General features: G+C 33.9%; 1 protein-coding gene across 8 annotated transcripts in view; it reads right to left on the reverse strand.

Annotated features, from left to right (window-relative positions):
- The window catches only part of CEP290 (centrosomal protein 290), a 111,325-nt gene that overhangs the window by 29,512 nt on the left and 57,507 nt on the right, over positions 1–24,306 (reverse strand). For all 8 annotated transcript variants that reach the window (XR_008912099.1, XM_056798612.1, XM_056798610.1 and 5 more), the window contains 7 exons: positions 22,608–22,772; positions 22,103–22,210; positions 21,755–21,889; positions 15,803–16,069; positions 14,686–14,793; positions 10,299–10,498; positions 2,548–2,761 (listed from right to left, as the gene is read on the reverse strand). Coding sequence is in view for 7 of the 8 variants with exons in the window: in XM_056798612.1 (XP_056654590.1) it covers positions 2,548–2,761; positions 10,299–10,498; positions 14,686–14,793; positions 15,803–16,069; positions 21,755–21,889; positions 22,103–22,210; positions 22,608–22,772 (1,197 nt within the window). In the remaining variant the exon portion in view is untranslated. The remainder of the gene's footprint in view (positions 1–2,547; positions 2,762–10,298; positions 10,499–14,685; positions 14,794–15,802; positions 16,070–21,754; positions 21,890–22,102; positions 22,211–22,607; positions 22,773–24,306) is intronic.

Consider the following 24,306-nt stretch of genomic DNA (forward strand, 5'->3'; position numbering starts at 1 on the left):
AAAACATATATACATACAAATATGTATATAGGTATCTATGTGGGTTCTCTCACTACTGGTGCAGACAGAAGTTCACCCATGCTTTCTGAAAGAAATAATTTTAAATTAGTCTTAGAGCTTAAAGGGAGCTGAGGAGACACTTATTTCAACCCTTATCTAATACACATGTAAACGGTCTCTAAAGTACATAGTCCCAGGAGATGATGGCTATCACTTTAGGAGCCCTGGCAGTGCTAAGTTTAACATCGCAGAAAGAGTTTGTGCTGAGAGCCAGGCATGATGCTCAAGAAATGACTTGTACTGAAGCATGTCACTCTATGGAGTATGTGCATATGTGTTAAACCTGACCTATGAATATAGATGAAGAATTTCTACAAGAGAGAAAGTAAGAGTCAAACTAGACATTCATAACAAATGGGAATGCTTTGCTTTTATGAGGAAATCTTTGGAAATTAAGTTTACAAAGAGAATTCTACAAAAAACTAAAAGACAAAGAAAAACAAGACACACTTTGAGGGAAAGAGATTAAGATGTTAAAAAGAATGTTCTCATTATTTGTAGTAGGAAGCTAAATGATTTGGGACAGAATTTCTAGACAAATGAAGAACTAAACACCCCAGGCATCTGGGAATCAAATGATCTGGAGCATTCAACATAAGCTAACTAATTATGATCAGATGAGGAGGAGTGGAATTATCTACTGAATTGGGGAATAGTGAAAAGAATCCTGGATTTGGAGTCAGAGAACTTGGATTCAAATCCTGGCTCTCTCACTTCCTACCTATAACATACTTTATCTTCTTAGGGCTCAGTTTCTTCATTGAGAAAATAAGGAGGTTAGACTAAATGGCTTTTAAAATCCATTCTAGTTCTAGATCTATGATCCTATGAAGCAGTCTGTGACAATAAGGAAAATTGTCCCTTCCAGTTCTGTGGCACTTCTTCCATTTGCTAAGATTTTTCAAAGATCACCAATAGTGGTTTGGCAATCATATTTGCTGGTTCTTTTGGTATGTGCAGATGCTCTTTAAGTCTATTAAAAAAAGCATCATGTTTATTTGTCACAGGTACTATGCTAAGCTGTGTAAACATGAAGAAAGGTAAAAATGATACTTTACCTCTAGAAGCTCGCAGTCTAATGAGGGAGACACCATGCAACAAATTATGGAAAAACAATCTAACCACAGTATAAATTAGAAACAATCTCATAGGGAAGGCACAAGAATGGGAAAGGCTTCTTCTAGAAGATGAAATTTTAGTTAGTCCTGAAGGAAGCCAGGAAGTCAGAAGGTAGCTAGAGATAAGGTGAGAATTGAAGACATGGGGAAAATCAGTTAAAATTTAGGAATCAAGAAATAGAGTGTCTAGTGTGAGGAATAGCAAGAAGGCCAGTGTCACTGAACAGATTGTAGCATATGTTAAGGAGATTAAGTAATTTAAAAGACTAGAAGAATAAGAAGGAGTCTGGTTGTGAAGGTCTTTAAAATCAAAGACAGGATTTTATATTTGATCCTGAAAACTGAATAGCAGAGGTGCTTCAGGAGAATCACTTTGACAGCTGAATCTAAGATGATCTAGTGTGGGGAGAGACTTGTGGCAGGAAGACCAGTCAACAAGTTATTGTAGTAGTTTTGGCATGAAGAGATGTCAGCCTGTACCAGGGTAGTGGCAGTAACAGAGGAGAAAAGGAGGTAGATGTTATGAAGGCAGAAACAACAGGAAATAGTGGAATATGAATGGAAATTGAATGACTATGGTGGGTGAGAAAGAGTTAAGAGTGTGGGTAACTGAGAGGGTATTGGTAACTCTCTGTAGTAACAGAGAAGTTAGGAAAAGAGATGGGTTGGGGGAGACAGATGATGAGTTCAGTCTTAAATACACAAAGTTGAAGATATCTATACAATATTCAGTTTGAGATGTCTAATAGGAGGTTAGAAATAATAGAATAGAGGTCAAAATAGGGATTAGGGATAGATAAGTACAACTGCGAATCATCTGTAGAGAGATAAAAAGTGATTCCATGAGAACTGATGAGATTACCCAGTAAAATAGTATAGAGGGAGAAGAGAAGACCTTGGAGAACACCCATCAGGGATGGCCTGGATAAAGATGCAGCAAAGGACTAGTCAGACATGTAGGAGGACCCAGAGAGAGTGGTGTTGAGAAAACCTAGTAAGAAGAAAGTAGCAAGAAGTGAGTGATCAACTGTTAAAGGTTACCCTACTCTTAGCCTAGGTACCTGAGTTCATCAAGGGAAGCTGGCATAGTGATTCTAGAATACCTTCCATCTCCTCAAAGACTTTAGCAAGTGTATTTGAAGTTTCATATAAGGCATAAAAGGTTTTCATAAGTTTCAATGAAAATGAAGGACATTCTTAGTAAAGTTTACATTTTCCAGTGTTAAGTAATTAAAAGGTAATCAAGAATCTCTTTTTAACTGAAACAAAATGGTGAAATACTAATGAAAACATTTTAACACTACTTTCTAAATCACAGCAACACACTGCATACTCTCTTGCATTAATAATGGTGTTGCTGAACACTTACTTTTTGCTGTTTCTCTTTCAAGGCTAATTGGCTCTTGAGCCGTTCTACTAAATTTTTCATGGTGGCTGTTGGAGCTCTTGCGTTGGCTTCTTTCTGAATCTGTACTTCAGATTTAAAGTACTGCAGTTCTTTCTCTGTCTGGCACATAGAATACTTTAAGTCTTCTATCTCAGCATGCAGGCTTTTCACAACCTCTGCATGGTTTTCTTCAAGTCTAGGACAAGCAAATGAGCATGTATTTAACGGAATTCCCAAATTATCTTGATTTTGCTAGAATTAAAGTTATCTGAACTACATGCTCCTTAAGTTGATAGAAATCATCTTTGAACATGTCATGAATGGCAAAGGAGATGCCTAGCAGTGTGTGGTTTCAGAATTGAATGAAGTCATAGAGAACAATCCACTGCCCCAGAAATTCTTCTTCAACAATCTGAGTAAGTGAGGGGGCTCTGCTTCTCCAAGTCCTTGTGTGCCATTCTGGAAAGCTCTGTCACCATGCAAATCTGTTACTAAAGTTAAATGGCCAATAATTAATGAAGACCTCATTTGTCTTCAATGTCCTCCCAAGCTTCAACAATTAAATTCTGTTTGAATGCCTGCTCTGCTCCAATGGCAAGATACTGAATTTTATTACAGTATCATACATATTAATTACAATGGGAAAACATGATGGTATTGCTAAGAAATAAACTTTACTAAAATTTTAAGTTCCCAAAGATTCTATTACCAAATTAATTAAGTTGTTAATGCTTAGGTAATTGAGAACACTAGAATCATTTGTTCTGGTTTCTCACTATGTAAGTGAAAAAAGGGGTTAAACAGTTTAAAAAAAATTTTTTAACCTTTACATTATGTCTTAAAAGAGTAATAAGGAATAGGTAATTGGGATAACTTGCCCAGGGCCACACAGCTAGGAAGTATCTGATGCCAGATTTGAACCCAGGTTTTCTTACAGATCTGGGCTTCAATTCATTGTGCAACTTAGCTTCCTCTTAATAAGTCTTTTGATTGTGTCCAATTCTAGTATGTATAAGTAGACCTAGCTAAAAGAAAGAGTATAGGCAGGCCATTATTCAGATTCTTTGACCCCAATTCATTGGGGGTGGGAAGACTGGGGTGGAAGGAAAAGCAGCTTGATTTATTCTGATTATCTATATAACAAATTCCATGAATAAACACCAAAAGTTCAATACATGTGATAATATCTATCACACCTAAGTGTATTCACATTAATGCAATGATGAGATAATGTAATAATGTAATATGTGTAATTAGAATCTGTTACCCTAAAAACTATGATTCTCAGCATCCCATGTTCCTTCTCACGTTATGTGCTGATGTGAGGAGGATATAAATTTGGCCTCTCTCTCTTCCTGTGATCCTGTTTGGTGGAGGTGGTGTGAGGTGAGTGGCAGGAGAATCTACTCACATAGCCTTATACTTTGTTATATAATTACCTTTTTATTCCTTTACTTAAAGTGATTATTAATAAACTTTATAAAATATAATACTTGGAGTAATGGATATTAATTTAAATCTTACATTTTTGGCGACCAGAAGTGGGGTTTAGAACCCATAATTCTCTCTAAGTGAATAGATTTTTAAAAAAAAGACGTTTTTCCTGCCACAGCTTTTTTCGCCTTTCCCCTCCAAGGAGTACTGGTGTCTCTGCCCATCTGCCTTGTTTCCAGCTGCTGTTGCTGCTACCACCTGCTGCTGCCTTTCCCACCTCCCTCATTAACTGCCTGGGGAGCCCCTGCCAAGGCTGCAGCCTCCTCTCCTCCTATAGCTGCTGTGGCTGGTAAAGTATTAACCCCTCTTTCTCTTGCATTGATAACACCTGAATGCTCCATGTGGGCTGTTAAGCTGGATGTGTTTTTTTTTGTTGGTTTGTTTTGTTTTTTAGCAACAATTAGCCTCTAACCCTCCTGACTCCTTTCACCTGGGGGAAGCAACCTTGTCCCCCCACAAGAATCCCAGAGTGTTGGAGGAAGTTAATTTCAGCTCAGCTTTTTTCTTGTTATTAGAAGGTATTAATTATTGTGCTAAATTGAGAAAGTTTAGCTTTATCTTATTCCTAGAAGTTTGCTCTCTCTTTAGGCCTTTCCTAAACCCCCACATGGGTCTCAAGCAGTAGCCACTTAAACCCTAATTGCTTCTCCCAGACCAGTTCAGTTAAGAGGCTCTGAGGAGTTTTTACCTTCACTGTATCTAAAATAGAAAGATTTTGTTTTTCCTCCTTTGGTTAAAGCCTATTGGAGACCCTCTATTCAAAGGCTAATTGGAGCATGGCTCCATCTACTAGCCTTATACTCCTAGCCAGTACATACTAGGCCTGCTCCACCTACAGACAGGAAGTAAATCTGCAACCAATTTAATAAGCAGAATTGTAAGCATTGTCCAGTTTTCTGCCCATTTCAAACAGCTCCCATTCTGGGAGAACATTACAGAGTTCACATAGCTCAAAGTTTTGGGGTCTTTTCTTACTACTATTCCTGGGTGCACTTGTCCTTGCGATTAGTTTGAGTAATCCTGAGATTCAGAGGGGAGATTCATCTCCCTACACCCCCTTGCCATTCTGGCCTGCTCCAGTCTACAATACACCTAATACGGGGTTTGTCCACACTATGCCTAGCATGCGTATGGGGAACCCCAGAGGTATGACCAAAGGAATCTAGATGGATAATGATACTCAGGAGGGGAAGGAACCTTAAAGAATGTAGAGGCAAATTTTTAGCTTTTCAGATTCCACTGCTAACTATTCTAGTTTGTTGCCCTCCATAAAGTAAAAAAGTCTCTGTAACACAGCTATTGGAATTGGAGAAAAGGATTCTTGAATTCAGTGCCTGTATCCAGTGACATATATTGTATTTTCTGATTATTAATTTAAAATTTTAATTTTGTTTTTTTAGTTCACATATTGCTATAATCTAATATATTCTGTTACACTAAGTCATTTTCAACTACTGTATTTTGGCCATTAGCTATATGTACTGTTACATTGTCTTCATTTATACTTTCCCTATGACTAGACTGGAGATAATACCATTGTAAAAGCCCATAGTCAAATTGGGCAAATCCTTTCCATGACATGGCTATAAGTCCTAATGATACTGAATTTGTCACCAGATCCATCGAGGTCACATATTGCCTATTCAGCCTTTTGTGACTTTGTGCCTTTGCTAATGGTCACACAAATGACTTCATCAAACTGGTTACAACCTATATACAACCTTTGGAGAATTTAATGACCTAAAAATTTAAATTAATTTTAAAGGGTCTTCATAAGTGATTTTTTTCAAGATATCTAGAAGCACTACTACCTCTGAGTGATCATTGCCTACTGTGAAGATTAACTCTCCCATGACCATTTTTAGATTTAATCACTAGAAATGTATACACCCCACTTACACTTGAATGGGGGAGGTCTGTGACTCACAAGTGTGATAGTGGGTGATGAATCAGAATCTACTGACTGCCCCCTGGACAGTCCTAAGCAAAGCTTTAGCTGTAATTGGTACACATAAAATGGAAGAAAGTCATAGGAAGTGATGAAAAGGAATGATCTTTAAAAATGCCAAGAACTTCCTATGAACAAACTCTTAAGTCTTCTGTCTTCAACTTGACTTTGGAGGAGCTCTGACTGAGGATCTTGAACTGTTTCTACTTTCTTTAAAACTACCATGTGGGGTGAGTGAAAAGAGCTGACTCCTTTCCTGGATCTTCTGAAGGGACCTACCTCTTGAGAGAGGTTCCCTGCATCCCCAGGTCCTTGGCTCAAGGCCAAGGCCTCTCTAGCTACGGGTTAATTAGCCCTGCCTGGGTTGAGCTAGGGGTTGGAGCAAAATAATTAGTGTGTAGGCTAAATATCTTACCCTATGCTCTCTGATTTTCTTACTTTCACTCTATGTTTTATAAATCGTTAAAATAAATCTCTTTGTAATTAATTAAAATTCCTGGTGACTCTACTCTTGAATAATCCAGTCCAAACTTTTATATAAACCTCTCACATTTCTATCCCTTAAATCACATGTGAGTTGTTTGTAACAAAAGATAATGGCCCATTTAGTGCAGTGCAATAGCACTATTATATTCTCCACCTCTGCATTTATTAAAAATGTAATGGATGATAATGCAAACACCAACAACATGGAAATAGGTTCTGATCAAGGACACATGTACTACCCAATGAAATTGCACGTTGGCTACGGGAAGGGGAGGGGGAAATAAAGTGATTCTTGTAAACAAGGAATAATGTTCTAAATTGACTAAATAAATTAATTTTTAAAAATGTAATGGATAAGATATCAGAAGTGATTTTCACTATTGAAGTCCTTGCCTCCACATTGCAATGGATGGGGCACATAAAGACATTCTTTTACATCTCATACCAGAGGAGGTTTCCCAAGGGGCTTGATTACCCCATGATAAGTTATAATCTCATCTTGGAGGTGGGAAGGTTTTCCCAAGGGGCTTTGTAACCACTAGATGTTTTTTTTTTTCCCTAACTCTTCAGCTTACTCTACCCTTCCACCAGAATGATCTAGCTTCTTGGTGATGTTTTAGACCCAAAAAAGTTTTCATTGGCAGTACAGAAGTTTGTGTTTTTTCTGGGTTCCTCTGCCATATTTGGAATGATGGCAATAATAGACTTTGTTAAAAATATCTCAGTCAAGTTTGAAAGATTGGCTAGATCTGGAGACCTTCTGACAAATATCCATGAGTTTGTTTTTTTTTTAATCTCACAGAGCAACTCATGTGAATCCTATATAATAGTAGGTTTGTTTGCTATTGTCACTAAATGGGTTCTTGTGATTTGGGGGATTTTGGTACTTTGAATAGGCATTACCTATTATACTACTGTTTTATAAAGCTGTTACTCAGTGAAAATCATTTGTACTCAAACTGTGGATCATGTCCAAGTTAAAAAGGAAATGGATCACATTTTTGGGTGAGAAACCTTTGTATTCTGCCTCTCCTTGGGTAACACATTGTGTCACCAATTGTGAACAATATATTTTTAATTTTTAAAAAATTTTATTATTTTTCCTTGTATGTGCAATAGAGTATTTAAGTTTTTTCCCTCATTTTTGTACTTGAAGCACATGTTACCAGTATTAATAGTTTTTTGATTTTGCACTAATATAAGTTTACAATATCCATTAACCCCAGTATTAATGTATATCCAAAAGCTTTAGATTATGGAAACCTGCCATTGATTGTTAAATATTGTGGGACTTTGATTAATGATTGTGTCTGATTCCAAGAGAAGGGATCACAAAAGAGCCATTATACAATGCCAAGAAGCACAGGGTCAAGGAGAACAACCAATCCCAGTGGGATTAATAAGAATTTGCACCAAGACAGAGGACTTGTTTTGGGGTTCGAGGAAGTGGCTTTTTGACAACGTCAGATGTGGGATTTCCCTGTGCCAGGTTCAGACAAAGTACCTTGGCTTATCTATAATTCTGGCTCCCCTATCCCTGAGAGTGAAGGTAAAATCAGACCAGGGAATGATATTTCCCATTTACTGCAAAAATCTAGTTCCTTTTCTATCTTTCATAGTGTGGCAATTTTCTGTAGTCCTGGCTGCTGGTTGGGTAAATGCATATTGCTGCAATGGTTCTACAGGCTTTGTGGAACATAAATAACTTTATTGAGTCCTGATCCAGGGCCTGTTATGGGCTCACTATTTCTTGCTTACTCAGAATTTTCATATACTATTTAATTTGGATTTTTTTCTTTTCTTCTATTTTTTTTATGCTTTTGACTTCCTTTTTACAATTGATTCACATACCTCATAACTCAGCCATGTATCCCTGAGTGATCTGTGTGTTTGTCAACACCCTCCTCAGAGGGGATTGTATAATTGTCATAAAATTCTAGTTTTATACTAATTTTTTCTTGTTTGAGAGTAATTTTAGGATAAGAAACTTGCTAACTCCTTGAATCAAGAAAGTGAACTGTTTGGAGAAGGCGTCATGGAGATGCCTGCAGAAACCACACACTGCACTGAAAGATCAAGAATGAACTTTGCGATATAGTGAAATTGAACTGTGGGGGAGCTGAACGCATTTATTTTGTATGTGCACTCTTCTGCCAAAGGGGACTGCCCCCTAATTGTTTTTTTTTCAGTGTACCTAGAAATCATTGGTTCTGTTTTTTTTTTTAATTTTCCTCATCCCCAAATTATTGTAATTTCCCCTTAGAAAGTACAATGATGTATGTATCTCTAGTTATAGATCTTTAGAGCATAAAAAAGCATAAAAAAAATAGAAGAAAAGAAAATAATAAGTTTGTTATGTGTACTGATTCCATGAGGAAACTAGACATGTAAATCTGGGAGCTTTCTACATGCTTGGTTCCCATGGGAATAACAGGGGGAATTGTGTAATTAGAAGCTGTTACCCTAAAAACGATTCCCAGCATAACATGTTCCTTCTCACATTACGTGCTGACGCAGGGAAGATATAAATTTGTTGTAACCCTGCCTCTTTCTCAGTGATAACATGCTATGGAGTTGAGGTAAGGTGAGAGGCAAGAGAACTTGTTCATGTGGTTTTAATTTTGTTAGATAATTAGGTTTTTTTACTTCTACTTCCTTTTTATTCCTTCTACTTCAAGTGATTATAAATGAACTATATAATATAATTCTTAGAGTATTGAATATTGATTTAAAACCTACATATAATAATATTGTATAATAATAGAATATAATAATGAAGAATAATTTACTCATGTAAATATAAAGTGTTTTAAATAGAAATGAAAATATTTTAAAGTATAAGACACTTATTTTATCTCTCAGGCCTAAATAACACACAAAATGAATTCAAATAGATGATTACTTTCTAAATAGTCATATAATATAGTTAAAATAATAATTAAAATATCCACAAAGTGACCTTTTTCAAATTAATGTTATATAATTAAAAAGACTATTTCTCTTAAAAATAAAACATTTAAAAGGATGCTAGAAGTTCTTATATGTAGAACTACCATTAATTAATGGCAATAGTAATTACAATTAATTCTCTGTTTCTATTAGGTAGAAAATTTTTCTTTAAAATAATGGTTTGCTAATTAGAGTAAAATAAATAATTTCAATTATCAACCTAGATATTTTATTAATTTAATATCATTATGATTTAAAGAACTAAGTTCCTTTGGGGTTAGATCTTTTTTTAACCTATATACTGAAAGTATCCCTTCAAAATTCCTATTATATTGCTCTGAGAACACTTAATATCCAAGAATATTGATAGCAATCATAATATTGTATTACACTTTTATATCTTATAGTTTTCAAAGTGCTTTCACACATACTATCTTACAGTATCCCTCTGAAGTAGGCAGGGCAAATATAATTTCCCCATTAACTCTTAGCTTCACTTTTAAACTGAGCTCAGGAGGATTCTATGAGCTGCCCAATGGCAGATGGTTACCAACAAAGAGATATGAGCATCAACAGTCTATAAATGGGGTACATTGCATGTGATTTCTTTTATATTGGTTTGGCTGATTGGTTTTTGTGCTTTCTCTTTCTTTTCCTTTTTAAAAAATTTCTTTGCTCTGTGAGAAGGGAGAGGGATAAATATAGGTGATGGAAAAGCAAAGAATATCAATAAAAATCCATTTTTCAAAAAGTCAGCTGGCTAGTAAATGGCCAGAACAGGACTACAACTGGGGGCTTCTAACACCTATTCTGTTACATATTCCCACAGTAATCTCAACTGCTTTATCACACTTACTGAGCTCGGGTGCTTTCAAATTCTTTGACTTTCATTAAAGTGATATGCTTTTGCATGTCTATTTCATGTGTCATTTTCTTCATTTTGGTCAAAAGTGAACAAAGAGAATTATCTTGTTCTGCAACTGTTTGCTCCATCTCTGCCAGACGCATGAAATGCTTGTTGGTAGCAACTGGTACAGAAGGCTGTTTCATTAACTCCTATGAAATATGAATAATGAGTCATTTTCATGCATTATACAAATTGTAATAATTATGTTTTAATTTTATTTCCTAAATTATTCAAAAACAATATTTAATCTGAAATTTAAGCATTCATTTTCACCAAAGAATTATGGGTTTCATGTACATCAATATGCACAAATTGACATAATCAAATACTGAAACAGAATGGAATGTTACACTTCAGTTTTGAAGTACTATATTAGGTAATATATAATATTTTTTGCATATATTTAATTGAATATATTATTATGTTATATATGGATAATTTACACATGATTGATCACATTTCCATATTGCTGTCAACCCATCAAAATATCCTTGGACTTTTTTTCTCTTAAGTATGTTTTTGGGACATTCAAATAGACCCTAAGCTCTTTTACTGAGTTTCCAAGAGCAGAGACACATATCCAGTTTGTCCTCAATAAGAAAAAAAGTACATGGAATTAATGACAAAAGTGAGATTTCATAAAATTTTACTCACTTCTCTTTTTAATGCTGCAGATAAAAAAATTATAGAGAAAATTGTAGCAACCTGTATAAACTAATGCAGATAAAAATAAGAAGAACTTGGTGAATGGGTTTATAGTGATCACAGTAATGTAAAGAAAAACAACATTTAAAGATATCAGAATTCTGATGAATATAGTGACTTTAATGGAACATATTTATTTTAAAATTAACTTTTTAAAAAAATTTGACTAGATAGTACTTATTTGTTATTAAGGTGGATGGGAAGAATAACTGGAAGTGACAACAACATAAAGAGCAGTTAAAGCAGAGAATCATCTGGGGTTCAGTAGTTGGGGGTAACATGGATGGGCAATGAATGGTATAAGAACAAATTGCATGAACCTTAAACTTAATATTAAGGGGACTGCTGGGTGACTCAGTGGATTGAAGGCTAGGCTAGAGATGGGAGGTCTTGGGTTCAAATCTGGCCTCATACACTTCCCAGTTCTGTGACCCTGGGCAAGTCACTTGACCCCCATTGCCTAGCCCTAACCACTCTTCTGCCTTAGAAACAATACAGAGCATTGATTCTAAGATGAAAGGTAAGGGTTTTAGGGAACCCCCCCACAAAAAAGGCCAACTTAATATTAAGTCATATAAAGAAAGCCAATATGAGGAACATACGTCAACAACAACTCTATGATATTTATAAAACACAGTTGAATACACTGTTTAAGATAGCAGTGCCAACTAATAAAATGCTTTTCAGATTTCAGTGCCAATAAAAGCTATTTTCTTATGATTTTTGTAAATTTTTTGACCAATCAGAACCATATAGGCTAACATATTTTATTTTTTTCATTGTAGATGCCAGGAAATTCACAGCTAAATTTAGTAAACTGGATCTGATTAGAAATGAAAGAAACTATTCAGGGAATTGAATCAACTTTCTAAGACTAAGAGCTATTCCTGATATATAAATAGGCAGTTTTCAAAGGAAGTTATCAATAGCCATAAGAAAAAAATACTCTAAATCAATAATAAGGGAAATACATATTAAAATAATTTTGAGATACCACCTTATATCCATCCAATTGGCTGAGTTGACAAAAAAGGAGACAAATGCTGGAGGGGCTGTGGGAAAACAGTCACTTTAGTGGATCTGTGAATCAGCCCAGCTATTCTACAAACCAATTTGGAACTATGCCCCAAAAAGTTATTAAATTGTTCACACTCTTTGACACAGTGATATAACCATTAGTTCTCTAAAGACCCCAAAGAAATAAAAAAAGAGGAAAAGGACTCGTATACAAAATATTTATAGTAGCTCTTTTCATGACTTCAAAGAATTGGAAACTGAGGAGGTACATATTAATTAGGGAATGGCTTGACACATTATGTCATCTAAATGTGAGGGGATACTGTACTGTAAGAAATGTTGGTAAAGAGGTGATTTCAGAGAAACCTGGAAGTATATGAACTGATGCAAAGTGAAGTGAGCAAAACAAGGAGAACAATTTATACAACAACAGTAACAATGAAATGATTTTGAAAGAATTAGAATTATTAGAATAACTGATCAATACAATAACTAGTAATAATTCTCAAAGACTCATGATTCATGATGAAACATACTATCCACTTAAAGATAGAGAACACATGGACTTGGAGGACAAAGTGCCTATGTGTCTGTGTAAATGCTATTATGTCTAAGTAGAAAAATTAAGTCTTTAAGAGAAAACAGGGAAGATGTATGCTAGGAGAGATATTATTTCTTCTGTATGCACTGCCTTTTTTACTGAGCAGAAAACACATATGGAAATAGGGAGAAGTTTTGGACACAAGTATGTTCTTGCCTGTAGATTTTCAGTTTGAGGAAGTCATTTATTTAAACTTTAATTTTTTTTAAATTACATTTTAAATACCAGCAATGTCAAGGCCTTTTTTATACTTTGGGAGAAAAATAAAAGTAATAAGAGTGATTGACTATAATGTCTTCACTGAAATAGTTTTTTTTAAAAACTTTTAAAGTATTTGGAAATTAAAAGTTTACTATGTTCTGAAATGTTTTTGTTGTGCCACAAATTCTTCAAATAATAATAATAATATACTACCAATAATAATAATAATGACTAGCATTTATATATGTGGCAGGTGCTGTGCTAAGAGCTTTTAAGAAAACACTATCTTTATTTGATCCTCACAACTACCTGAAAGGTAGGTGCTATTGTTATCCCCATTTTATAGTTAAGGAAACTGAGGCAGACAGAGATTAATACAGCTAGTATTAGGATCCAGGGTCATGCAGTTAGTAAGTGAGTAAGGCCAAATTTGAACGATGTCCTTCCTGACTCCAGGCTGAGCCCTCTATAACACCAAGTGATATTATAGGATTCCTACTAGTCTGAGCATCAACAGGAACATCAAAGTCAAGTAGCTTCTAAGAGTGAAAGTGAAATCTGACCAGAGAGTAACTGGTTGTCTCCTTGGCAACATGGAGGTCTGCTCTGCTTTTCAATCAATTCTGTGAGTACCACAATAGAAGGGAGGAGACAGGGGCTCTAATTCCTTCTGTCACTTTCTCACTTGCTTCTTAAAACAACTCAATGATTCTCTGAGTTACAATTGCCTCATCTGAACCACAGGAAGGTGGAAGGTGAAGCTAGTTTACATTTTATAGTTCTTACAATTCTCATTCTGGGTGATCAAACCTGAATCCTGTTATTCTAGGTTAAAACATCTTTATAAGAGTTTGCTATTCAGTTCCTCCCTCCTTCCTTCCTTATTATCTATCTATCTCTTTATTTATTACTAATTACATGCTATAACAAATTTCCATACAAGTTTTCCTACGTGATAGGATTGAACTTATCTTCCTTCTTCCCTTCCCTTACCTGGCCTGGTGTTGGCAGGCAATTCAGTCCATGTTATACATTGTGATAGAGGCTGGCACTAAAGGAAAAGAGCCAGACTGAAGAGTATATGAAATTGATCACCTTGATGGGGGAGGGGCCCCATATACTCTTCAGTCTGGCACTTTTCCTTTAGTGACAGCCTCTATCACAACATTATCAAGTAAAACATTATTCAATATTTTTGGATAAAGCAAGACTATACATTTCTGAGTAAGCACAGGTTGTTAAAAAAAATCCTTGCTTCTGGTCAGATCTTTCTTTTCTATTTTCCCATATTGCTGAAATACAGAGAGAGTCTAGCATAAGGTAGAGAGAAACTTAGGGTGTCAGGAAGGTCTGTATTTGAACTCTGCTTCTGCTGCATCTCAATTATCCAGGTCAACTCTTCAAAAGCATCTAAACTGCAGAATAGGCACTGATCTATCTATCTACTTTGGTGGACTGAATTTTCTTCTTGGGAGTTCCTTACATAATTGAAAACTCAGGTCCAGGTCAAAAATACCAATGGTCAAAATAGAATGACTTTTTAAAATTGGTTTTGGGGAACAAGCCTACCATTTATTTTACAGCCTAGGTGATATAAGGCCTTTTTGGTATTCTGAGGTGCACAATGGTCAACTTTGACCTACTAAAATCAGAATCTGAATAAATAAGTTTAATTGTAGTGCTTTATTTACTCCAACATGTTATCCTTATTAAAACAAACAGGAAGAAATATAATTTTTAGATTTATATAAAAAGTACTTAAAGTAAAATTTCTCAGTAAACACACACAAAAAAAATTCATGAGGCTCTTACCATGGCTGTTTTTTTGAATTTGCTAAGTGAACTGTCAGCCTGATGATCTAATTTTTGATGAAGAATAAAAATATCTTCCTCATGCTTCTTGATAATTTCTCCTTGCTCCTGTTTAAACATCAAAATAGAGTTGCTTTACTTATAAAGACTGTAATATCACATAATTCAAATTTAAAGTGATATAAATATTTTGTTATCATTAAGATTTTAAATTTTTACTAGCATCCTGCTCCTCTGCTTTGTCATATAAAGGGCCTGATCCTAAGATATGGGTGACTATAGTAGTCAGGCTCTTTTAAAGTCATTCCTAGGTACAAGATCTCAAATATAAGAGAAGCTCATAACCAGAAGGCTGATCACCATGTGATGAATTTTTCAACAACAATAATCTGACTGAGGTAACATTCATTAAGCATCTTCTCTGCACAAGTCAGGAATACAATGGTTGGTATGGTGCACAAGCCTAGCTCTCAAAGGATTTATGACCTATTGGAAACTCAAAAAGAGATTATAATTTATGTCTGTAGAATAAGCAGCCACTTGCTCAAATTAACAAAGATCAAAGAAAAGTAAGATTCTCTTGGGAAAAGAATGTATGTTTGCACATGCTTGGAGTTCTTTTGAGAAAGAAAGGTAGATTACTAGTCCTCATGGGCCAGTTTGTCACTATATGGTATGTGTGACTACCAATGGATCTGACCATATAGTCTCCCTAGTGTTAAGAAAATAAATGAATTACTTTTAAGTCTTTTATATTTTCTAGGAAACTTTTAAATGTTCAAGACTTTTTCTCCCAATATTTTTAGAAAATCTCTGAATATTCATCTACCTGAATTTATTCTATTTTCCCCTCTGCCTTCACCTACTAACTCAATTTATCTTTTTTGAAATCACAAATGGGCTTAATCTATCTTATCCCTTGTTATGTCAACATGTGAGAAACTCTCACAAACACAAACTGGTCAGATTTACTGACCAATCACAGTGAAGTAACAATTCTTAAATAGAACCTTTTGAAATTTTGAAGGAAACATTCTTATTTCTCTGCAGTAGAATGGTTTTAGTACTGACCTAAAAAAGATCATGAAAAAGATTTTTATAAAAATAACCAGCATACCTCTCTGGCTTTTTCTAGGAGATGTTGGTACTTCTTTAATACCTCTTCCTTTTGATCTAATCTTGCTTGCATGTTGGCGATAGTCTGGTGAGCGACCTTCAGAGCCCGCTGGCTCTCTGGCTCCTCTTCCTTTCTACTTAGCTCAGCCATGAGCTGCTCTCGTTCTTTTGTCGCAGGCAATCGGAGTCTAAGTTCATTGATTATTTTGTCTCTTGATAAAACATTCTGCTCTGCTTCCCACAAGGCAGACTCTTTCTCCTTCAGTTTCTATAACACATATATTATTATTCAAATAATGATGTAATTTCAAAAACTAATCTTTTTCCCTTTAAAATGACTTATCACATTTTTATTCAGTTCTAAATAAGACTAGTACTAGATATAAAAAGTACTTATTCCATAAAATTATTCCATAAAAATGAAAATGTCTACATGTTAACAGACAGGAAAAAGAGATCATTGACTAGAAGTTACAGCCCTTTTCAGACTCCATTTTTTAAAATGAAAGTCTCTGTATCTTATTGTATTTTATTGATTATTTTGTTTAAGATTTAATTTTGTTTTTTTAAGTTCATATATTAATGTATTCAATACTACTTTGTTAGACTGAATCAGTTTAATTTACTCTGTTTTAACTATTAGATATATTCTGTTACCTTTCCCCTATAACTATACTGAACAAAACATTATAAAGCCCATAAATTGCTTTTTCTTCCATTTCTTCCATTTTGCATTTAAGTGTCACATAGATGATGGATGAACTCAACCTGGCTAACAAACTTTGGAGTATTTAATGAGCTAAGAATTTAAATGGTAATTCTAAGGGGTCTTCAGAAATAATTTTAATTAACTAGTGGTTTCTGAATGGATGATTTTCTAAAATATTTATATTATAAAGAATGTTGTATTAAAGGTAGAGAAACAAAGAAATGTTCCTACCAAGGAGTTTCTATGAAGCAGGAAGCCAGAAGAGCTCCTGCAAAATTCTTCAGTTCAATTTACTTCCACCAGAACAATCTAGATTTCTTGGTGATGTTTTAGACCCAAATTAAGTTTTACTTTGTTTAAAAATATATTTGCCAAGGTTGAAAGATTTGCTATGTCTGTAAAAATTGTGACAAATATCCATCAGTTCACAGGGTTTTTTTTGTCATATATAGCAACTTATATGAAATATGATAGTGAGTTTGTTTGCTATTGTAATCACCTGGGCTATTGTGAATTTTGGGGACTTTGATAATTCTGAATGTGCATTACATGCTGTACTACTGTTCTTTATAAAAAATAAAAACTGTTACTTTGTGAAAATCATTTGCTTGCACTCACAGTGGATCATGACCAGGTTTGAAGAGGAAATAGATCTCATTTTGGGGGAGGGGTGAGAAACCTTTGTATTCTACCTTTCCTTAACTGACACAGAGTGTCAATGATTGTTAGCTATATATTTTTTATTTTTAAAACTTTTATTATTGTTTTTGCCTGCATGTGCAATATACTATTTCAGTTTTATCTTTTTCTTTCCTTTTTGAATTTGAAGCACATGTCACCAGTATTGAGGTTTTATTTAACTTTTTTTCATTTTGCAGTAATATAAGTTTAAAATATATTTGCTATAATGTCAATGCATACCTCAAAAGGTTGAGACTATAAAAATGATGCCACTAATTTTTAAAAAAAGATTATATGACTTTGCTTAATGATTCTGTCTGAATCCAGGACAAGAGAATTCAAAAAGAGCCATTACACAGTGCCATAGAAGCACAAAGCTAAATTGCATAGTGCCAATCGAGCACAAAGTCAATGAGACCAACCCATTCCAATGGGATTGATAAAAATTTCCAGCCAAGACAAGAAGACTTGAACTTGTTTGGGGTTCGAGGTTGCAGCTGTTTAAAATGTGTTAAATGTAGGTCTTTGTCCCACATTCTATCAAGTATCTCAAATTTAGCTCCTACAATCTAGTCCCTTTTCTTTCTTTCATGGTGTGGCAAATTTTCTATAGTCCTGGCTAATGATTGGGTAAATGCATAATTGTTTAAATCACTTTAATTGGGCCCTGATTCAAGGACTTGTTATAGATTTATTTTTCCTTTACTTAAAATTTTTACACATAAGATTTTGATAGTCTATATTTCATCCAGAAATTATCTTTTTTTATTTGGATTTTTTAAAATGTTTTTTATTTCTCTTGTCAATTGATTCATATACCTCATAACTCAGTCATGCATTGCTAAGTGATCCCTGGGTTTTTCAACACCCTCTTCATGGGGGGGGGGGAGTGTATTATTATTATTATTCTAAATTGCAAAGTTTAAATTCTTTTTGAGAGTAAATTTAGGATAAGAAACATGCTACCTCTCCAAATGCAGAAAGTGAACTGTTTGGAGAAGGAACCATTAAGATGCCTGCACAGACCACATGCTGCACCACAGATCCAGAGTGAATTGTGGGATATGGTGATTTGAACTGTGTGGAGTTGAATGCATTTTTTTTGCATGTATACTCTTATGCTGAAGGGGACTTCCCCTTACTGGCTTTTTGTCAATGCGTCTAGCAATCATTGGTTTTATTCTCTTTTCCTTTTATCCCCAAATTATTGTAATTTCAAAGTTGGTTAAGTTTACAAGATCCATTGGAGAGACCAGTCTTTTACAGATCTCAGGGAGGGATTGTATAATTGAAAATCTGTTACCCTAAAAAAGAACTACATTTCCTAGGAGCTCACTGACTTCCTGTAATTACGTACTTCCTGTAGATAGGGGATATTAGGCGGGGACGTGGAAGGTCCCATCTCTTTACTTCCTGTCCCAAGTTTGGGGGTGGTTAGGCAGGTATTTGAACTGGCTGATCAGCCATGGGCACGTGGTTTTTATTTTGTATCTTCTTTATTCCTTGATTTCTAATGATCATTAATAAATCTCATAAAATATAATATTTTTATTATTGAGATTTAATTTTAACTTTTACAAAGAGAAATTCCTGTTTAGATAACTGCAGGCAATATAAAATAAGTGGGACTCTACCTGCCAAGACAAAGTCAAGGAAAATATCAACACAATTACTAAACACTTTTCATACAAATAAAGACAGAACTAAATAAGTGGGGAAATATTTATTGCTCTTGGGTAGACCTAGCCAATACAATAAAAATGTAATTCTACCTAAAATAATTTATTTATTAAATGCCACACCAATAAAACTATCAAACAATTATTTTATAGTTAGAAAAATGATAAAGTTCTCTTGGAAGAATAAAAGATCAAAAATATCAAGGTAATCAATAAAAAAATATGAAGTTGAACTAACTGTACCAAATTTTAAAATATATTATAAAGAGGTAATCATCAAAACAATCTAATATTGGCTAAGAAATAAGAGTGATGTATCAATGGAATAGATTAGATATACAATACACATTAGTAAAAGACCATGGTAATCTAGGGTTTGATAAAGCCAAAGATCCATGATTTTGGGGTATGAACAAACCATTTGACAAAAAATGTGACAGAAACTAGATGCAGACCGATATTTTACACCATATACCAAAATAAGGTCACAATGGGTAAATGATTTAGACATAAAGGATGAGATGATAAGTAGAAATCATGGAAAGATAGAACTGCCAGAACTCCTAGGCAAAAGAAGAATTTATGCCTAAACAACAGATAGGGAGGATCATGAGAAGTAAAATGAATAATATTATTATATGAAATGATAAAGATTTGCATAAACAAAACCATCCTAGCCAAAATTAAAAGTAAATTAGGAAACCTGGGAGAAAATGTTTTACTAGATTTCTCATATAAAAGTTCTATTTTTAAAAATACATAGAAATGGAGCTAAATTTATAAAAATACAACCCATTCTCCAGTTGATAAATAGTCAAAGGATATGAATAGGTAGTTTTCAAAAGAATAAATAAAAAATCAATAGTCACATGAAAAAATGCTCTAAATCCCCACTGATTAGAAAAATGCAAATTGTCTAACATGACAGAAAATTTAAATAATTCCTGGAGGGAATGTGGAAAAACAAGTATATTAGTGCATTTTTGCTAGAGTTGTGAACTTGTCTAAACATTCTAGAGAACAATTTGGAACTATGCTCAAAAGACTATAAAACTGTGCATACCCTTTGATCCTGTAATACCTCTACTGGGTCTATATATCAAAGTGATTATAAAAAGGAGAAAGGACCTATTTGTACAAAAATATTTATAACTTTTTGTAGTGGCAAAGAATTGGAAATCAATTAGATGCCCATTAAATGGTTAAACAAGTTATAGTATATGATTATGATGGAATATTATTGTGCTATAAGAAATGATAAAAGAGATAGTTTCATGTTCAGGATGTCTAGGAATTGCTAAAACACTCTTCTCCAAACTCCCTCCCTAGAACAATGTTGGGAATGGAAGTTTGGAATATAAATGAAAGATGTGTATGGACTGAAGCAAAGTGAAGTGAGAACCAGAACCAGGAGCCATTATACATAGTAATAGCAGTATTGTAAAAATGATCAGCTGTATAAAACATAGATACACTGATCAAGAGAATGATCTGAGACAATTCCCAAGGACCCATGATGAAAAATGGTATCCATCTCCAGAAAGAGAACTGATGTACTCTCAGTGCAGAATGATACTTTTGTCCACTTTTTTCCTGCAATGTGGCTAATACAGAAATATGTTTTGTATTACTGCATATGTATAATTAATATCTATTTGCTTAGCTTTTCAATAGGTAGGGAAGAGGAAGAAATGAGTGAAAGAATGAGGAATTCAATTTTTTTAAAAGAATGTTAAAAACTTTTAAAAATGTAATTGGGAAAAGAAAAACAAAGTAAATTTAAAATTTGATTACTGCCCAGATCATGACATCCATATGGACAGACAACCTGCTCAATTTGTCCATTGATAAATATTATATTATAGATTGAGAATACGCTAAATCAGAAATTGAAATCATTCAATTTAAATGAGTTTGAAAAAATATATAGTGCTTTCAATAATCCTAAATTGCTTAGCACTGCAAAAAGTCAGCAATAACATTAATTTTCTTTTGGAAATTCTTTACATTTTCTAATAATAAAATGGCTATGATCATGGAAGAATCTTGTGTTTTTCATCTCATAACTCATAGAAGATGGTAATCAAACAATAAGATAGCTGAATGACATATTCTTTTCTAGAATAAACAGTATGATTTGATTATATAGATCCTGGAACAAGAGGAGGATGAGAACTTGTGATGACTGGGTGGGTGGACCAGGAGTAGGTTTTGCGGAAAATAGTTGGGACAGAAAAACATTGCTTCAGGAGGGGAGTTTGGAGCACAAGGTCTTTGCAATTCCTGAATATAAAATTTTCCTTTTAAAACACATTTAAACTGAAAAGTTCTTTAAAATATATCCATATCTATTGTGTACCCATGAAAAAATAAATGAAAATTACATGTAATTGCCATTCTTTTTGTATGTAATCTCATAAGGCAAACTTTTTTTGGATTTTTTTGCTAGAGGTAAGAATTAAATCAACTTCTAATTTCTCATTAACAAGTAACATGTTTAGAGATATATAATTTAGAATAATCTAGGCACTCTGATTCGTGAAAATAACAGAATGACAATTTAGGATCAAAACTCAGGTAAACAGGTAAGTTCAGGTAGTTACAGACAACTCCTACATACATTTCAGTCTCTGAACTATGAGTGCTCATCAATATGCCCAAAATATGAAAGCAAAAGGGATAAGATGAAAATCCCAAATTAATCAATTTGTTTTTCCTTAATGGACAATATAAATCAAATTAGGGGAGGGATTTGAAACTGATGGCAGGAATAGGCTTTTAAATTACCCACAGGTTTAACAATTTGAAGCTTTAACTTTATAAATATGAATTAATATAGGAAGTTACACATTCATGCCTAATAAATATAAAGCAAATCAGTTACCTCCTCCAATGATTTACAAGTTGCACGTGTTTCTATGATTATTCGAACATTCTCTTTGATTTTTCTCAAAGCTATCTCAAGTTGATTTGGAAGAGGCAAACTGGGGTCCGGTACTGATCCTGTAGCCTCTTCAAACTGTTGGGAAATATAACATTCAAAAAATGCTCATTTTTTACAAGTGCATAGCAAAACTAACTTAAATGCAACATATCCTTTAAACATCAAAAGATAAGGTGAATAAAAATTTTACCTGGTTAGGGAGGAAAAAATTTAATCAATGTACATTCCATTTTGCATGACAAAATATTTGAATGATACTCATAATTTCGAATACATTTCTCTACAAACCTTTCGAGCTGCACTCAATATTTCATTCTGTTGTCCATCAAATTTGTCCAGTTGGCGTTCTAGCTCAACCTCTCTTTGATCCCAGGCCATTTGCTGTTCTTCATGAAACTAGAAAAACAGTTGACTTCAGTAACAGGGAGAAGAAACTGGAAGAAACTTGCTAATCTATAAGTGGAAATACCTAATGAAATATGATTACCAAAGGTGTTCAACTTAATATTAATATTAATATTATTATTTGTAGCATGCTTTCTATCTCAAGCTACTGAGTCATTTATTTTATTACTATTATTTAATTTTCTTATTTACATTTACTATTGCTCATTCTTAAAATGATTTGAAAAATAAGAGCTGAATTTATGTGCTGTGATTATCTAACCATGGGGGTTCCATGTAGTCAGGAGACTATAAGGAGGGCCATTTAGGCAATGGACAGGAGTTTTAAAAATCCTAGAAGAAAAATATAATTATGCCCTTGGGTATTTACATTCAGATATATGCATACCTTGTTCTGTTGCACAATTTCTTCCTCTAGATTGCTAATTGTGCGTTCATATTCGGAAATCACATTCTTCAAATATTTCATTTCTTCTTTATCTTTGACTAATTCTCTATTTAATTTGAGCTCTTGGAGACGAAGTTCTTCCATTTTCATGTGCCAATCAATTACCTAAGTAGGATAAAAAAAGTGGGTTATCAATAGCCATAAATAGATATGGATACAGAAGTGGGTATTCTGCATGTAAGCACATCTAAAGGTATTATAAATATAAACACTGTTCATTTTAATTATTTCAAATTTTTGAGATGATATTTCAAGCTTTCCATAAACAAAATCATGCATTGCAAACTAATCTGGTCACATTCCAAACTTTTCCAGTTAAAGAATACAAAATAGATGTGACCATTACAAGAAACACCCATTTACTTTAGTTAGAATAAATTAGCTCCCCAATTGATATTGACTTACATGGATTTTGTGTTTCAAAAAAAAGATGAGTGCCAATTTCAATTGGGCAATTCTCACCAAGATAGTAGTGCTTAGGTTCAAAGTAGCAACACAATAAAACTGCACTAATTCCTAGTAAGAGAAAGACTAGTCCAAATAAGTAGAAACCATGAATTTTTAATGTATTTGCAAATGAACATAGTCTTTTTTTTAAATTTTATAATATTTTATTTGATCATTTCCAAGTATTATTCATTAAAGACAAAGATCATTTTCTTTTCCTCCCCCCCATCCCTCCGTAGCCGACGCGTGATTCCACTGGGTATTACATGTGTAAATGAACATAGTCTTTTTTTTAAATTTTATAATATTTTATTTGATCATTTCCAAGTATTATTCATTAAAGACAAAGATCATTTTCTTTTCCTCCCCCCCATCCCCCCGTAGCCGACGCGTGATTCCACTGGGTATTACATGTGTAAATGAACATAGTCTTATTAATTTAAAATACATATTTTTTTAAAGTAGACTTTTAAATGTAGGGAGAGAATTCATTTGAAACCTGGTACAGCGAATGATAAGGCTATTTAAATAAGGACTGAAATTATCTGTATATTAATCTAAAGAACATGAAAATGATTTCCTGTATTGATCAGATTTGCCGTTTCCCATTCATTCTTGCTTCTACAATTAATTTGTATAGAGAATCTTCAAAGGAATCAAGTTCAGAGGTCACCCAGTACATGAATGCTTTGCTGAAATTTACTTCTGCTCCATCTATAATACTTATCTCATCTGTCGGTCTGGTTTTCTTATCAAAAAAAGGAATGGTCTGAGTCCAGGAGTCAAATAGGATTGCTTCTTGGCAAACCCACAAGAATTCTAAATGCTAAGAAACATCAAAAAAGGAAAAATTTCAGCCCATCTTCCATCTAGAGGTGGCAGAGCAACTAGAATGTTAGCCTTGAGTCATAAAAGCCCAAATTTGATTTGCGCCTCACACAAAAACTTCAGAGTTTTGTAGGAGAAGGGTTATTAGAGATCATTGTGTCCAAACCTATTTTATAAATGAGGAAACTGAGTCCCAGAGAAGTGGTGTGACTTGAATGTCAGAAGCCTTCAAGTCTACATGCATGAACCTGGGCAACTAAGTCTCTTAGTCTCTTAGTGCTTTAAGCAACTAAGACTATAGAATAAAGAAAAGTTATTGCTTTATATTAGTAGAGTAAGGTTACTAATTTCCTATTCTCCTGAA

Source organism: Monodelphis domestica, chromosome 5 (assembly GCF_027887165.1).
Source record: "Monodelphis domestica isolate mMonDom1 chromosome 5, mMonDom1.pri, whole genome shotgun sequence".
NCBI classification, from domain to species: domain Eukaryota; kingdom Metazoa; phylum Chordata; class Mammalia; order Didelphimorphia; family Didelphidae; genus Monodelphis; species Monodelphis domestica.